The 17,510-nt window shown below is 50.3% G+C and overlaps 1 protein-coding gene across 13 annotated transcripts in view; it reads right to left on the bottom strand.

Annotated features, from left to right (window-relative positions):
- KCNT1 (potassium sodium-activated channel subfamily T member 1) overlaps window positions 1-17,510 on the bottom strand; it is an 89,042-nt gene that overhangs the window by 61,622 nt on the left and 9,910 nt on the right. For 11 of the 13 annotated variants that reach the window (XM_074608219.1, XM_074608225.1, XM_074608221.1 and 8 more), the window contains exon 2: window positions 11,528-11,707. The exons of 1 other annotated variant lie outside the window; for it this stretch is intronic. In XM_074608219.1, the coding sequence (XP_074464320.1) occupies window positions 11,528-11,707 (180 nt within the window). Of the gene's footprint in view, window positions 1-11,527; window positions 11,708-11,919; window positions 12,116-17,510 lie in introns of those variants that run through there. One more of the 13 variants, XM_074608231.1, reaches the window with a different exon arrangement.

The following is a 17,510-nucleotide window of genomic DNA, read 5'->3' as shown; positions in this document are numbered from 1 at the left end:
AAGGTAGCTGCTAAATTTGCAGTGCAACACTCCCGCTCCTGCAGGAGCCTGCGTGGGCTGGAGGAAGCGCGGCGGAGTCACTAATGCAAACACAGCCGCCGCGCTGCCGGCGCTCGCTCCGCAGTCTCCCCGACGCACTCCCCCACGGCTCCTTCCCGAAGGTGCCGCAGACCCGCTGCCGTGCCGACCTCCAGAGCTTGTGGATGGTGGCCACACGAGCCCGTGGGCCGGAGGCCGGGGCTGAGCAGCGCAGAGCCCCAACAAGGTGCGAAAGGCCCCGCGGGAGCCGCTGCCTGCAACGCAGACAACACGGGTGTTCGCCATGCAGCGGAAATCACCACACAAACTTAACAAAATCCAGCAGGTCTCAATCACAGCTCCATCACAGAAGGTGTGGTGGGTTTTGCCCGACCTTAAAATTAAACTTTTAAAAAAAAAATCCTGCTGTTGTACCAGATAGCAGAGGCTGACCAACACACAGTGTCCGTGTGCATTCCCAGTGCTGCAGGAGGGAAGCAAGCCCCAGCCCGGGGTGAGGAACTTGTCACTGTCCTCTGCAAACCAGGACCAGGAAGAAGACCAAGCAGCACTCAAGGAAAGGGGGATACAACCTGCAGATCGTCATTTAACTCCCAGAGTTTAAGGATCTGCAGACAGGAGGATGACAGCACCTTCCTCAGGACCCTCGCACGTCCCCAGGCAGGATCAGGCCAGGAGGAGGGGGATCCCAGCCTCCAGCCTTGGCTAAGCTGCTGTTGCATTCGAGACATGGACATAACCCCCCCCTGCACCCCACAGACAGCGTATCCAGCATCTCACATGCAAACACACCACACCTGTCAGCTTTATGCAAAGCTACGACCAAAAGCTAGAAGATGGGTAACAGCAAGGAGTCGTGGAGAGAATAATAAAATCACAATTTTGCCCTGGACTTGGGGAGTTTTGCTGGATACAAGTCATGTCTGTGTTGGCCTCAAGAGGGCTCTACCGCAGTATTATGAAAGAGCAGCAGCAGCAATCAGCTGTGACAAAGAAACCGTTGACAACAGTAGACGTGAAACCTGGCTCAGTCAACCGGCCGTGGCAGTGCACAGAGCGAGGGTCAGACACCGGGCAGCCCCGCGCGGGTCAGGGGAGTGATGCCATGCAGGTGAGAAAGCAGCTCGTGTCCGAGATGGACACCCTCAAGCAACAGAAGGAGGTTTGCATTGGCCACAGCAAACACTTGCGCCCTTCTCCATCAGTTCTCCATCAGTTCCTTGCAACACCTGACACCCCGTCGGGGGACACAAACCCCTCCCCGGGCGGTGGAAGGCTGCTCTGCCCCCCGAGGGACGAGGCGAGGGCTCAGCGCTGCTCCTCATCCGCAGCTGGGAGCGGATCCAGCGCCGGGAGCTGGGGGAGCTTCAGTTCCAGCCTGCCGGAGTGTGCCGAGGCGCACAGCGGCACAGAGGCGCAACGGCACAGCGGGACAGTGACACAACAGCACAACGGCATGCCAACGAGGCAGCCAGCACCTCTCCGTGCCCAACTTTGCACACTGAGCAAAAGCGGGTTATCACTGAACCAACCCATTCCGGCACAAGACCAACCCTGACGCTGGTTTTTAGCTCGCATCAAGCAAGACTGATACATAGAATTTTAATTTTTATACATACCTTAATACATCGCAACAGTAACCCTACAAAGCGAAGAGGTGAATGAACCTCTGGGCTTCACTGAGGTGACACCTCACTATGCGTGTGTGTGTCCCCCCCCACACACTACAGTCTTTCACCCTTGAAGCAAATCACTCAACTCACCCACTTAACTCATTGCCATTTCACTATTTACATTACCCAGTTGACCCATGAGCTACCCACCCCCTGGCTAATGGGCTCGCTCAGCGTATGCTGTTGGCCTCAGCCTTCAGCACAATTCCTCCTTCCTGCCTGCCTGCCTTCCTTCCTTCCCTCCGGCTGCGCCCACGTCCTGGCCCGGCTCTGAACCCTCCAAGGCTGCGGCCGTGGCTACTTGTACATCGTGCTGCGCGTGTACGCACACCCACACAACTGCTGCAAAAAAAGCAGGCAGGAAAAAAACAATGATGGCATCGGATGGGAGAGAGCGTGAGCAAGCTGCACCCTCTCCATGGCACAGGGATCCTATGCAATGGGGGAAATACCAGAGAAAAGCACAGGGGAAAACGCGCCTGCCCACAGGTACCCTCGCACGCAGCAGATACCATCTGACTGCAGAAACTTTCACTCCCGAAATAGAGGGCTGGCAGCCAGCACGTTGGGACTGACCACAAAGTGATTGCTTTGGAGACGTCACGATCACAATGTGTTTCTCCCGTCTGTAGGCTTCGTTTTACAGCTTCCGCTCACAAAACACTGTTCGGCTGTCAGCAAGCAGCACGGCCCCAGACCGTCTCTTGAAGAAAGACGATCAGAAGAGAACGGGGTGATCTATCTTTAGGAAGAAGACATAAGCAAGACCACACGACTGTGGCCTCGGTGCAAGCCCTAAGAGGCAAAACCAAGCCAAAGCTCTTGGAGTTCTTCCAGAAAGCTGTGGATGGCCCTTGGAGAGCACGCCTGCCCCCCTGCAACAAAGGTCTGATGTAGTTTTAGAACAGAAAATAACTCTTTAAAATGCCTGCAAGTGAATGTAACTGTTGCAAAGCGTTGCTTCACCCACTACTACAGGCTTCCTGCTTGAACTGACAAGTTCCGAGTTTGAGAAATTTGGGAAACATGCCTTTTTTTACTTAAATCTGCCGGTAACGTGCTAATGCCCACAACCTATCTGTCCCACCAAGACTTAAGCCCTGCATTTCAACTCTATCACCACAAACTCCTTCATTATCAATTATTTATTGTCTAGAATAACTGAAGGGGGAAGCCTACTCAGGGGACCTACAATCCTGGAAACCTCCTCCCAGCCCTCTGACTCCGCAGAGGAGATGTTGAGACACCCAGAACAAGGTTGCTGGGACAGGACGTGAGAGCAGAGACCGCTGTTCCCCACAGACCTCCACCCCCAGGGACCTGCGTTCTCCAGCAGGTTGGACTTTGATCGTCTCCCTGCAGTAAAACAGCCAGCCGTGAATGTGCTAAAATTGCAACTGAATGCTCCACAAAGGAAGGAAATAAGGTCATGATGGCAGATGAAATCCAACAATATCATTTTATACAAAGTGGGGCGCAGCAACGTAATCTAAACTCTGAACTCTCTGAAAGATAAGAAAGAATGGAAGACAATTTTTTTTTCTTTTTTCTTTTTTTTTTAGGCAAAGTAGCAAATTAATAGGCTCATAATAGAAGAAATCTCCAGATTCGGGGACTCGGAGGCTGGTGCTGCTCAGCCTTGCGCTGCCAACCCTTGGGGCACAGACTGCGGCCAGCACAGTTCTGTAAGGAGCTGCCAAGAGATTTGTCCGGGGCCCCTATGACCCGTTCACTGAGCTGTCAGTCAGAAGGAGGAATATGAGGTATTTTCTTTGCAAATTAATACCTACATCTCTGCTACAGATCCAAGCAAGTGCCAGCGGATCAGAGGCAAATGCAGCACGGCAAGGAAATCTGCACTAGCTGCGGGGCTTCAGCAGGCAATGCGTTCACGTCGCTCTTGATAAGCAAAGCTGAAAATAGTAGACAATAAAGAATTAATCCTCTCTGTTGATGGAACTTCTCTGAAACAGTGAATTCTTGATTCAAATTTCAGGCCTTTTCCTCTCTAAGCCCCTCTGCTGCATTATCTAACACAAAATGAAGTCTCTGAGATGCTATGCCTTACAGGAGAACGTACGCGGAGGATTTACTAACCAATTTATTTAGGCTCTGCTTGTGGTCTGTTTTACCGTGACCACAGAGGGCTCTACGAGAGAGCAGCTGACGCCCAAGCAGAGCACTGGGACTGGCACCGGGACAGGGCTGGCTGCAGAAGGCAGCGACGGCGCGGCAGGAGCCGAGCCCCCGTCTCCCCCGAGGCGGCGAGCGGGGGAAGCCGGAGCTCCCCACACGCCGTCAGTCAGTCACCAAACAGGTTGTGCAGGGGAAAAGGAATGAGCACCACCTTCAGAACAGCAATAAATTATTTCCCCTGGGAACAAAGATGCAACTGTGACGAGATAAAGCGGTGGGAAAACATAGCAGAAAAGTTTAATGCATTCTCTGCAATTACAGCTACAGCTGCCAAGTTGTTTCTCATACTGTCACTACAGCAGCGGTGACAGCTTCGCTCTCAGCCTGACCTTCCGTCCTCATCCAAGCCAACGGCAACACTGCAGACACAGGGTTTTGCTGCGATGACAAATATCATCATTTCTTCACCAGATCTGTGGACACAGACTCACATTCATGATACCTCCCTGGTGCAAAAGGGATCCACGTCTCTGGTAGATCTGTGCCAAGATCTTACGTGCAACCAAGCTACTTCCGCTGGCTCATGTGTGATTTCTGTTCTCTGCTCTTTACTGGCAAGTTCAGGCAGCCGTCCATCCGACACAGGAGCTCCAAGAAGTCCCAGGCAGAAAGGTGCACCAGGCCCATGCACAGCTGGAGCAACTGGCCATGTCCCCACTGGGCTTCAGTCTCATCCAAGGACACGTGGAAGGAGATTTGCCCTAGTTAACCATGGTAGGACCCAAGACTCCAACATTTTTCATGCCACTCTGCACTCTTTTTCTTCAGTTTCACTGCAGGAAACTTTTCAGTTAGGACTTTCTGCGTGTCCTGTACAACTGGCCGAGGGGAGTAAAAATCTTCATTTTGCCAACGTGTTTAATTTTCCCTCAGTAAGGCCAATGTCAGCCACCCAGGGGCTCTCCTGACAGCGTACCCACCTCAGAAAGCTCCTGATACCACGCGCTCACCGCTGGACTGCGAGGGCTGTTGCTCCTCCCCATGGCCCTGCCCTTCCCCTTTGCTCTTGCACCAACATGAGACAAAAAACCAGCTGGCACAAGTCCCTGCTGGGACTGCCCCCACCACTCTCAGCAGGGACATGGCCCTCTGCCGCCCTTGCTCATGCTTTCCCCTTCCCTTGGACACGTACTCTCAGGTAACTTGAAACACTGCTTTTTCCCTTTCATGCCCATCCTCCCAATAAATTGAATAGAAACCAAAGTGAAAGTAAACAAACCGAGAAAATACACCAGGGAGGGAAGGAAACTTGAGCCCATAGTGTTAAATTGCGCTAAATAACTGAAAATCAATGTTGCTCTTCCTTTTTCATCAGGGCACAACTGTCCGTACTGCAGCACTCCAGGGACACCTCCGCTCATTCCACCAGACTGCTACGTGCACTTACTTTTATTACCAGCAAGGGTCCGTTACTGACAGTAAAAGCAATATCCCTGAAAAGAGTAATAACATCTTTAAAAAAAAAATAGACATAATTATAAAAGAAGTGCATATCTTCTCTTACTCTATTACTTTCATAACTTTCCTAATATTCCTGCTGATGTCCAGGGGTTGCTGCCTTAAGATGAATACTCAAAGGCACACCAATAGCTACAAGGAAATATCCATTTAAAAAACGCTGAACAGCGCTTCAGTTAAGACACCGCGTTAGTAATCACCACTGCAGCCTTTCAGAACAACTGAAAAAGCAATCCGCAATTAGGAATGCTGTCTATCATTAAAAGAAAAGAAATCTACAAACACAAGAAGACCCAAATCCTTTTTATAAAGCTGTCCCAAGCTTCCAACACGCTCTTCAACCCAGTGTATGCCATCTATAGCCAGGCTGAGGAAACCAGTGGCAATATATGTTGATTTTGCCTCTGTTAGGGAGAGGACCCGCTGCAGCCACCCTCACGGGAGAGGACCTGGCCACCCAGGACTGCAGGCTTCTTGGTTACTCTTCCATGTACGGTGGTGAATGGGACTGGCGACAGATTTAAGTGCACCAGCACCATGCCCCAGGTGCTTTTTCTCTACATCGCCATAAGCTCTGCTAGTCTAGACCTAAAGCACCGTGCTTCAGAGCCTGGTGGCACCACGCCTGGTGGCCTGGGATGCCCCTGCCCACTCATTCAGAGAGCAGGAACAAGCCCCGTTGGAGAAGACCCATGTGCCTAGCCTCCCTCCACCAAGAAAGAGCTGGCAGCTTCTCCAACACCTTAGATGGTACCTGGGGACTGAATTCGGTCTTGTCCACAGCCTCGGCTGACACAGCAGAGCTGGAGGCATCTGCTTTGGAAAAAGCTACACCAGTACGTGTCACCTGCCCAACTCGCTGTGCTGCCCGGTTCAGGAGCAGGAGCCCACTGGGAGCAGCGATCGCGCCAGCCGGGAGCGGGGTTACTGCCGCAGGCTGGCTGGGTGTTCAGGGGTGGACACTTGCTTGGGTACGGTCAGACAGAAACTTTCTGACAAAGTGTTGACTCGGGAAAACGGCTTAATCCAATTAATAAATGTTTTGATTTTGCTTTGCCAGGTGGCAAAAGCAGAGAAAAAGCAATTCAATTCAAGTGGTCACACAGGCACTCCTACGTTTCTGTTTCGGATCCCACCATCTTCCCCAGTGTTATTTATTGCGTGATTTGGAGCTGGGCTCAGGCATCACAACTGAGACTGAGTCACCCCTTATGAGATTCTCTGGTGGGAGACCAGGTCTTAACACACTTCTTGAGGAATGGGTATCAGAGAATAAATACCTTCATCCTGCTTTTACAAGGGATCAAGCTGCTGGGAGATGAAGAGCCTTTGCCAGAGGGATTTTGTGGCACACAGGCGTCAGAGCTGGATCTCCTAAACCCAGGTACAAACCTTCACAAGCGCAGATGGTACAGCCTGAACAGACATTGCGGTCCAGAACCTAAAATATTGGCCATTACCTCTCCATCACAGAAACAGATGTCTCTAACTTCTGGCTACAAACTGGAATTTTCAAATTAGCATCTGCATCTTCCAAATAAAATGAGAGAAATTGCCCATCAAATCAAATGACAATGAAGTGGGGATTCAGCCACAGACATATTCAAGGAACCTGACAGAGGGACAGAAAATTGCTTGGCTCCATTAATGTAATGATGCATTTGATGAGGAAGCCACTTGGGGCCTGTTAGCATGAAAACTGCAAGAACAAGATCCTACCAGCCTGATATTTCAGCACTCCAGTTTGCTTGTGCCGAGTATAATCCAACCTATGATTTAGAGCCACCACCTAGTGATACCTCAAACCAGGACACAAATTTAAGAGACAAAGACCAGACATCAGTTAAGAGATAAAGAAGTTTTCAAAATCTATCTAACCTGGAAGTATAAATTTAGCAGAATGTGCCCCAGTTGTTAAAAGCCTCTCTTTTCCTGATTATGCAACATCTGAAAAAATCTTTGATTTGAAACAGGAGATGTTAAAATTTTAATAGAGACGTTGCTGAATTCTTCTGCACAAGCAGCTTTTCCAAACATCCTCATCCATCAAAATGATTCTTTGCTGATAATTAGCCTCAGAAAAATGCACTTAATCAAAGTGACATCCATTACTTCTTGCTACTGTAAATAGGACTGTGACTTCTGACAACGATTTTCTGGAAAGTATTCAGACTATTTAAATTAGACAAAAATAAGCTCCTAATGGCACTTCTCCGAGATACAGTTTAATTTTATTTATGGGCTTTTTTTATACATGCCCCATCCCAGTTGTCAGCATTGCCCAAGAAAAGAGAATGCAGGAGATCAAAAACTGCCACAGTCAGGACAGCAAAGATCACAGGGATGCCACAGCTTGTGGTATAAAACAATATTTATCAATTCAGCAGATGTGCTTTCTCAGCTGCCTTTAATCAGCAAATACCCACATCAGTTTAAAACAGAAGCCTTCCTTACAGAGCCCAAACTTGCAGCAGCGATGGGATGCTGCATTCAGCTCCTTCTCCCTTCCAGCAGCAGCTTTGCTCCTACACACCCGGGTACTGTTGCACAGAGGATTCCCATAATCAGAGAAGTCACGAGCCAAGCGGGTGAAAGGGCAGCCAGGCACAAGCAGTGTTCGTGCCCCCAGTTCTTCACCTTCTTTTTGTTATAAAAACATCTTAAACTCTGCCTTTACTGTTATATTACAGTGGCTCTGAATATTTTCACGACAACAAAACATCAGGGAGATAAGAAATGCAATACTGCCATAAGAGAGCAGAACAAATGTCTTTTGCTCCTTGTATTGATATCATCAGAACCTTCCAAAAAGAGGGAAAGAAACTTCTGAACCAGACAGGACTTATGCCAGACAGCTGAGGCAACTGCAAGGTTCGCAAAGAGAACCTTCTCTCCCCAGAGGAGAGATTACCTCCCAGTCCCTCTCAGTCAGATTTGTGCCCTGAGCCAGCAGTTTGTATCCTCTGGAAATTTAGAGATGAATGACAGTTAATCCTGCTTCTATAACCTACAGACCTGCCTTGCAAAAATGTCAAGCACAGTATTTAAGTACAGTTGCACTGCATTGAAATATAGCTAAGCCCAAAGCCTTCCAGTTGCCTTGTGGTGGCGAGTTCCAAAGATGAATAAGATCTTGGAAAGAGCACTTCCATTTGACAACTCTAGATTTGCTTGTCATTAGGCTTTTCTCTCTCTGTTGCACAAATCCATTTACCTCCCCCATTCCTCCTCTAGTCGGTCTTTTCCTATTTGCTTCCTGGATGATTTATTGCCATCCTCCACACAACATTCCAAGTATTATTTTAATTCTCACGTCAATCAGTCTACCTGCCAAAGAGTAAGCCCTACTTAGTTAGACTGGCTGTCTTCACCTTCCGTATTCTTAAAAGAAAAGGAAATTATGAGCAGCCTATTTTACCTTTTGCACCTCATCTTCACTGATTAGTTCTTTCAGTTCTGTGGGTTATCAGCACATGCTCTCGCCTCCTGCTACACCACAGCTCTCTAATTATCTACTTGTTCCAGCAAGCTCTTGACGACTCAAGCTCCAGCATTACCTCATTCTCTTACCTCAGTCCAGCATTGGTGTCTCCTCAGCATCCTCTGTGGTGAGGATGGATTAATACATCTCTAACAGAAGCAGTTCTAATTGCCCAGAAGCAGCAAAACCTGGATCCCCTTACAGCCTGCCATCCTTTTAGTCTTCTGCTATCCCTAGAAACCTCCATACTTTCATCAGCACACTATCATTCATGGGGAGTTTTTCAAAAGCCGGTATTTGAGACGCTAATGTTTTCAGCATTTCTTTTATAAATAAATGAGATATTTAGTTATATGGGTGTTTTCCTTCAGCACTAAGTCTTTAAGTCCAGCGAGGTCTATTTTGCCATTCACGGTTCCCCATACTGTTTACGTGGGGGAATTTTCCTCAGCACATTCCTGTCAGTGCTGTAACAAAGCACTTCAAAGCACATCTCTGAGCTGCTTAGTATTTATAAGCACAGCAAAGCCAAAAAGGCCTTCTGCTTCTCTTTTGCTAGCCTAAATCAGCTCCTTACTCAGTTGGTTTGGAATAGACTAATCTGCTACTCATAATTACTCCACTGATCTTGCTTCATCTATAAGGTCACAGTATCGTTAACAACTTGGACTGAAACTGAGGCCTAACAGCAACATTTTCAAAAGCCTATGGCAGCGGCTCACCTCAACTCCCAGTGAAGCCAAGAGGACTAAATGTGAACAGCAAATGTCTGCTCATAGATTTAGATTCCTAAACACACTGTGAAGCTCTCAATATTTTCTAGATGAAGGGGAAAGTCAAACAACTAAGGATAGCAGCACATAAAGCCAGTGAAACAAAGATATCTTGAGAAACAAGGCTAATGAATGTAACAAAATAATCCAGAGTACCTCCACACTAAAATTAAAGAGAGATTCTGAATCAGAAACACTCAAATCAAGGTGAAAATGAAGGTTAAGGGGTATACCAATGAAATGCAGAAAAAACACAATCTGCAACCGCCATCTCCTGTATTTCAGATCCACTCAAATACTTAAATATGAAAACTAGTAAAACTCTAAACTTTAAACTTATCCAAGTGAGTCATATCATAAACATTCTGAAATCCAGACATTTTCTGCAGCAGGAATTTCCTATCAACCCCTCATCTTATGCCATAAAACTATATTAATGTTTAAGTGCCTGTTAAGGAAATCTGGGCTTTAAAATCTTGAAGAACACAGACTCATTTTCAAGACAGATCAATTCTTATGCAGCTATAAAAGTTAGGAATGCTTATTTAGAACATTTGTATATTCCCACATTCTCAAATTCACCTTTTTTTTTGCACAGCACTTGTACACAAAAAAAAAATGAAATTACCTTTTAACACAGATGCACAAAAGCCTTGATGCAGGTGTACACAGCAGTTAGCCAAAGGCTAACTCACCAGCAATTTAAGGTTTTTTTTCAACCAGAATTACATCTCTCTCTGTTTACATCATGCAGTTAATTGGTGGGAAAAGATGACAATATTACTGACTCCCCATTAGCACTGTAGCTCCTTGACTTTTATGATAGGAACAGAGTTGAAGGGAGGGCTGTTCTTCCTCTTCATTTAACTGCTCTGCTCATGTAATTCACTTGCCACTCATGGCATTCTTCTTTTTGCTTTAGCTCACTCAACCTGGTAATAAATCCCTGTCAGCCAGACAGGAAGAGCAGACTTGGCGCTCAACCCATAGAGGCCATTTCTCGAGACAGACGAAGAAAGGGAGAGTTGTGCCACATCCACAGCAGCTCTTTAGACTTACTCTGCTCCCATCAGCATCCCCCGCTGCAGAGACAGCCTCTGAGCACAGCCTGGATGAGCCTTACCTCCTAAATAAATGTATGCACTCAGCCCAAACTCTGCATATGTCTTAACAGGGAGTTTCACCAGCCCCTCACCTCAACAACTGTATCCCATGCATCTTCCAAACAGCGGTCCCTTTTCCTCCTTGCCAACCCCTGATGGGACTCCCAGACACAGCAAGCTGCCCAGCATACCCACAGATCTCAATGTCTGCTGGCCCTGTATACCCACAACTCCCAACACCCAGAAGCTCCAGAATGTCCACGAGCCCTGGAATACCCACAGGTCCCCGGTGTCTGCTCTCCGAGGCATACCCACACACAGTCCCATGGCCTCCATCCCCAGCACACCTACGCTCTGGCATGACCACTGGTTCCTGAAAACACGTCCCAATGCCCGCGGGCTCCCACATACTCCCGCATCCCGCTGCCCGCCAGCCGTAGGGTGCCCGTGCCTACCCCCGCCCGCCGCGACGGGAACGGGCCGTCAGCACCGCGGAGAGCTCCGCGCCCCGCGTCGTTCAGCACCGCGGAGAGCTCCGCACCGGGCGGGCTTCAGCCGCCGAGAGTTCCGTGTCCCCCCCGGCCCCGCTGCGTGGGTGTCCCACCCGGAGGGGGGGGCCCGTGGGTGTCCCACCCGGAGGGGGGGTCCGCGTGTGTCCCACCCGGAGGGGGGGTCCGCGTGTGTCCCCAAGCCCGGCCAGTGTGTGTTCCCAGTGTGCGTCCCCCTCCCTTCCCTCCTGCCGGAGTGTTTGTGTCCCCGTGCCCCCCGACTCCACTCCCCCCCCGCTCCCGGTACGCCCCGAACCTGTCGTCGCTCTGGAAGGACTGGTCCCCCAGCAGCAGATCGCGGAAGCGGTACCGGGGCGGCAGGGGCAGCACCTCAGACTCCAGCTCCGTCATCTTCAGGGCGGCGATGTCCAGAATGACCCCGCTCTTGCGGCTCCCGCCGCCGTCCCCGCCGCCGCAGCCGCTGGGCGACGAGAGCCTGCGGGAGAGAAGGGGGCAGCGGCAATGTCGGGGGGGGAGGGGGGGGCACCCTGCCTTGCCTTGCCTTGCCCTGCCCGCCCCCGCCGCCCGCCCCCGCCCCGGCACCTCCCCCGGGGCCGGCCCCGCGCAACCCGCACCCCGGCACGCACCGCCCGGCGCTGCCCCGAACCGCCGCCCCCCGCCCCGGGAGAGGCTGGCGTCCGCGATTACATTGCGGGGCAGGCGGCGGTGCCCCCCCTGCAGAGCGCTCCCCCCGGGGGCATGGGTGGCCAGGGGCTCTGCCGGCCTCAGGCGAGGGGCCGGCGGGGTGAGCAGGGTGCGCAGCGCCGTCCCCCCCAGCGCCCCGCAGCCCGCTGCGCAGGGCAGCGCTGTGCACAGGACATTTGCTCCTCAGCAGGCAAACAACAGAGAGCAAGAGGAGCCAATGGAAAAGCTCAATCGCCAGGAGGAAATAAAACCGCTCACAAGATAGATCTACAGCTGACAACCAAACCCAGATCCACCCCCTAGCCACCACCCCCCACCCCCCCCACCTCCCCCCCCGCAAAGAAAAGTATGGATGGGAGGCAGACAAGGCGATGGCTCCACAACCGTGCTGGAAGCAGAAGCACAACCTCCTCACTGGACTGCCAGCACTTAAATCATCTGAACAGCCCCAGTATTAAATGAGAAACCACGAACACTGATGAGTCAGTCATCTGTCCAGCTGCCAAGTGTCGTGGCCGAGAGGATATATCACCCATCCCTCAGCGTGCTGATGTCTCTGATCAAGGGTCAGGGGGATCACAATGCCTGGGAGAGACCCAAGGTGATTGCTCAGACAAAGAGCTGTGTATGGCCAGCTACATGCAGTCTGCCCTGCCACGCAGAAAAGAGATGAAGCTCAACCAGCTCTCAAACTATCATTTCAGAGGGTTTAGAGCTTCCCTTTGGTCTCCTTTTTCAAACCACATTTACCAACAAGAACACGGGTATGACACTGCTCCCCATGTCAGCTAGAGCTACTAATTATAGCAGATCATGGTTAAGCTGAAACTTCCCTTCACAAGGCAACAAAGCCATGTAATGCTGTAAAGCCAGCGCACAGACACACAAGGCAAGATCACAGGTCCTAATCCTTTGGGTTCTGGCTTCATCAGTGAAATTTATCTGTGCCATGGCAGGAACTCCAATTTCACAGACCCTTCATGGAAGTGGGAAGGACAGAGAGAGCTTGGAAGAGGAGACGTAGTGCCTCTGCAGTGAGCTGATTCTTTGTCCCTCATGTTTAACTTTGGAGTGCAAGGCAGGCAAACAGCCGAAAGGCTCAAAATCCTGTCAGATGTACTTCCAAGGGTCTCACCCAAAGCCTCTCCAGCCCACTCCTATCACCTTCCCACAGCTTTGCCTCCAGTACGTAGTGCATAAGCTATATACAGGCAAAAGAGCTTCAAACAGCTGAATACTAACTTGGCAATAAGCATACATCTAGGGTTTTTGCTGCTAGCCGCAGAGATGTGATCTGAAGCTCCTCAGACCATCTTTTACCTCTAACAACTCAAACCCCTGTAAATAAGTTCCCAGGTGATCAGGTTCCTGATCAGTTGCTGTTCACAAGTTTCTGGAAGAGCAACCAGCATACAAAATTTCTGCTGAACACAGCCCCAGAAGACAACACAGTTCACTCTCAGCACTTCAGATGATTTTCACTGATGTTATTTGCCACTTAATTCTATACCCTCAGAGCTTTTCAATTCCTTTTAGCTGCCATATGCACACTGCAACTGAGGCTCTGCACTGAGTAATGCATCTGTGCAGGGCCCTGGGCATCAGGGAGGCTCTTCTACGATATGCATTGATCCAAAACTTCGTCTTTAAGAGAAATCAAGCTGAACTCCTGTCAGCTCAAGGACTCCCTGTGGATCAACTGATATAAGTACAGAAGTTAGTTGACCATCTCTAGCTCACATTGCAAAGGAGGATCTAACATTAATCTAATCACAAAAAAGCCACAATTAAGTCTTTACTCTTGGAGCTTAACTATGATAAATTATGCCAAAAGCATACTCTCTCCAGGCCACCTCCAGCAAAGTTCTGGCCTGGTTGAGATTTCTTATTGCTGCGAGGCCAGGAGAGCATCCTAAAACTGGACTTTCAGGGAAAGAAAAAATAAATTTTAAAAATTTATAAGTTTTATAATGCATACTTTAAAGTAGGGACGCAGGTACCCAACTCCAAACATGGGCAATTATAATTGCATTTGAAGGAGACTGTCACACACAGTAATCTCCATTGATTATTAAGTGCCTGTTGGAGCAGTTAAGTTAAAGGAGCACGTTGTTTCCTTTCCGGGAGGAAAGGCCGAGTGCTACGGCTGCACAACCACGGCCACACCGACTGCCATGTGGAAAGGGCACCTTTACCCAGAGCTACCGCCCTGCCTTACACCCCCCCCCGCAGCTCCCACCGCCCGAGGTCCAGGACGGCAGGTCCACCGTTACCCTGCACCCACCGAAAGCTAAAGACACTCCTGTCTATACACAGCCATCCTCTTCAAACGGCAAATGCTTGTCTTTTGGGGTTTGGGTTGTTTTCTTTTTTAAATTCCACATGATTCTTTTAAAACCAAGTTAATCCATCTCTCTCGGCCCCACATCGTGTGTTAGATTCATAAAACAAAGCAAATATTTACCCCTATCCGTTATTAATGTTAAGAAATTGTAGTAAAATCCAATTATATGAGTATCTCTGGAAACACAATTTCTGCTATGTATTTGCATCTGAGTTTCTTCTTCCATCCGCAGTCGCAGCTACATTTTTAATATATTCTCTCTTATTCTCACATATGAAATCATTCAGAATTTTTAAGATTTGGCACATTTGTTTATTCTGGATGGAGGTTCAGTAAAACAAATATTGCATGCACCTACTTAATAACGACGTCTTTATCAATTACACAGTGACTTTCAGATACGTTGCACATCAGTGTCTTAGAAAAAAGCACTCCTGCGCTGCACACGCATCTCCTGACATCGGCACAGAGAATTTGCAACCCTCCTCTCCCCACAAACATAAGGATTCTGAGCTATAGAAAAGCCACAGCAACCCGGCTACTTCTTCAAAGCACTAGTGGTATAAAATAAAAAATTCATGAACAGGCTTGTTTATTGCATAGTCTTCAAATACTACTGAAAAAAAAAAAAAAAATCCCAAAGTGGTTTACAGCTAAATACAGGACTGCAGCTTTATTTTTATCTTCCCTTTCCTTCCTTCCTCCAGAACCATGTACCACTAAAAATGCACGCTGTAATCAGCATATGGAAACCTCAACACTATTCCACTTTCTTGCTACGACACCGTCTCTCCCCCAGCTTGGCCAGCTCCCCGGCAGCGATCGGCACGCCGGGAGGGGGACACCCTACTGCTCAGCCTTTTGGGAACATGGGAACTGGGATCAAGGCGAGTGTGATCCCAACCAGATCTCCCCGTTGATCTCTCCTACCGTTAAATTGCAGCCAGACACAACCACCGTCCCAGTTTCGCAAACACAGCTGCCCCTTGGAGCACGCTCTAGCAGAAGCCTCGGAGCTGCACCAACCTTGGGTTTCTTCAGTAAGCTTTCTCGTGCGTGGGCTGGCCACAATCCCGTTATTCCCTTGCTGTATTTCCACCTGGGGCACCCAGGAAAGTTATGCTGCTGACAGCACCATCCCGAGACTGGGAATGCAGGCAGAAGACCAGGGACAGCCCACACGTCCGCCTGCGCCTGGCCACGGGGGCTCTGCAACGCGCGTGCCCTGCGGAGCTCATCAGAGGCTGCTCAGGTTCCCAGCACCCAACAGACGGCTTTGCCTCAGAGGAAACTCCACGGGATGGGAGCTCATTGCAATATATTTTAGGATTGTTATTATTCTTTTTGATTATTATGCGTCAAAGAAGAAGGGCATAACCCAAGTTCCTCTTCTGCTTCTTTGCTCACTACACACCACAGAAACCACAGAGCACCCTCCTGCTTCCCACCATGAACCAATCCCAAACTACCTGGGGTCACTTACAGATCCCATAATCCTACATCCTGGTACCAGCATGATGTAACTGCTCGGACCTGCCAGGCACCACCAGGAGCTCCAAAGCTCTCAGTGACACCCCCTGCTCTGTCAGCACCAAAAATAATTGAAGACCCTCCCAGAATGCTCTTCCTCTCCTCCTCCTAGGGGCTGGGGTGCGCAAACAGAAGAAATAGCTGAACCTACATTTGGGGCAGATTCTTGCATAACCTACAGTCTAACCCCCTCCTCTCCCACTACTCCAAGCTGTAAAAGGAGACGGAGGGAGGAGGTCCTGCCGGCAGCTCTGTGTCCCACCTCCATCCTTTCCCCAGGAAGATGTCTGGGGAGTCCGGATACGTAGCCAGGAAAGCAAGTACCTCATGTCCAATCTCAACATCCCCTCCCTGAGCAAAGCCACCTTTCCTCAAGCTTTGGTACCCAGCACATACTGCGACACCGCAGTCAGCTGGTGCTGTGCCTCCTGTCACCTCTACCAGGATGGGAAGGACAATCCCTGGCAATGGTGGAGCAAGATGCAGGGTCTGACCTTTCCCTTGCTGTTGGCAGACACGTGGGGCTGCAGCACAACCTGTCATTAAAGAGGCAAAGCCAGCCTGGCCATCCCCGTGGCTCGGCTAAACCCAGCCTTTTGGGCAGCGAACACACACTGGTGGGGCGGGAGCAGCCCCCAGCTGCTCTTTGCTGGCCCAGACTCATCACAGGGCAACGGTGTCTAGATTGCACTCAAGGGATGGGACGCTTCTCACGATGGCCCTTGGAGCCAGGCTGCCCCAGGACAGCAAGGACCCTGCCACGTCCTCTGCTCCCCGCCACAGGGTCTCACCAGCCATGGCTGCAGAGCCTGGCCCTGCATCCCTGGTCCATCAGCAAAGGCAAGCTCAGCCGCTGCCAGGCTCTCAGAGCCTCTGCGATGAACAAAGCCATGCAGGAAATTCTGCCCTTTCTTTTTCTATATTTATTAAAGTATATACAATCATCTTCTATTTGCTTCTCCTCCCACAGCTCTTATGGTTACCGGGTTACAGTTGTTCCCCCCTCTCTTTTTGTTTTTTGCTTCTGAGTGACATCCCTGTGGGGTCTCCTAATGGCCCGAGTGCGTGGGGAGACGCATGCTCCGTCTCTAGAGCCGGGCTGGAAGGCAGCACCCCCCTCCCGCACCGACGACACGCGGCTGCTGCCAGCGTTGGCACCGCTCTCCTGGCGAGGAGGGGCAGCGAGCCAGCACGGCAGCGCAACACAGCCCCGCCGGAGGAGAGGGCAAAGACCAGGCAGGGAAGGAAAGCAGCAGACCTGCACAGGCGTGGGCAGCCATGCATGTAGGCTAGGTCCCACCACAGGCATGCCTTGCACCCCAGATCACCATCACCCTTCCCCAGACACCAACCTCAGCACCTTTCGGTGCAGGGTTTCTCTGCAGGGGCATCCCCATGGAGGAGCTGGGGAGCTCATTTCAGGCCCAGAGCTGCTTTCTCTGCCACCGCCTCAGCAGCACGTCTTCCTTATCTCTGTGAGCACCAGCTAACGTCACTGATAGTAATGTCTCGGTTTGTCAGAGGATGAGCCCCCAACTGTTATCCCACCATCCCCTCTCCCTCCACAGAGGTCATTTGGCGACTCATTGATGCCATTCATAGATATCAGCAGTCCTGGGACGCAGGCGATGTGTCCAGAGCCACAGGAGTATCTTCTACACCAAGATGTGGCCTGACCAGCCTTCTGAGAGGGGCCATGGTGGGGACAAGCACACACACA

The sequence above is a fragment of the Larus michahellis genome, chromosome 15 (assembly GCF_964199755.1).
Source record: "Larus michahellis chromosome 15, bLarMic1.1, whole genome shotgun sequence".
NCBI classification, from domain to species: domain Eukaryota; kingdom Metazoa; phylum Chordata; class Aves; order Charadriiformes; family Laridae; genus Larus; species Larus michahellis.
This window is presented reverse-complemented; position numbering and strand designations above follow the sequence as displayed.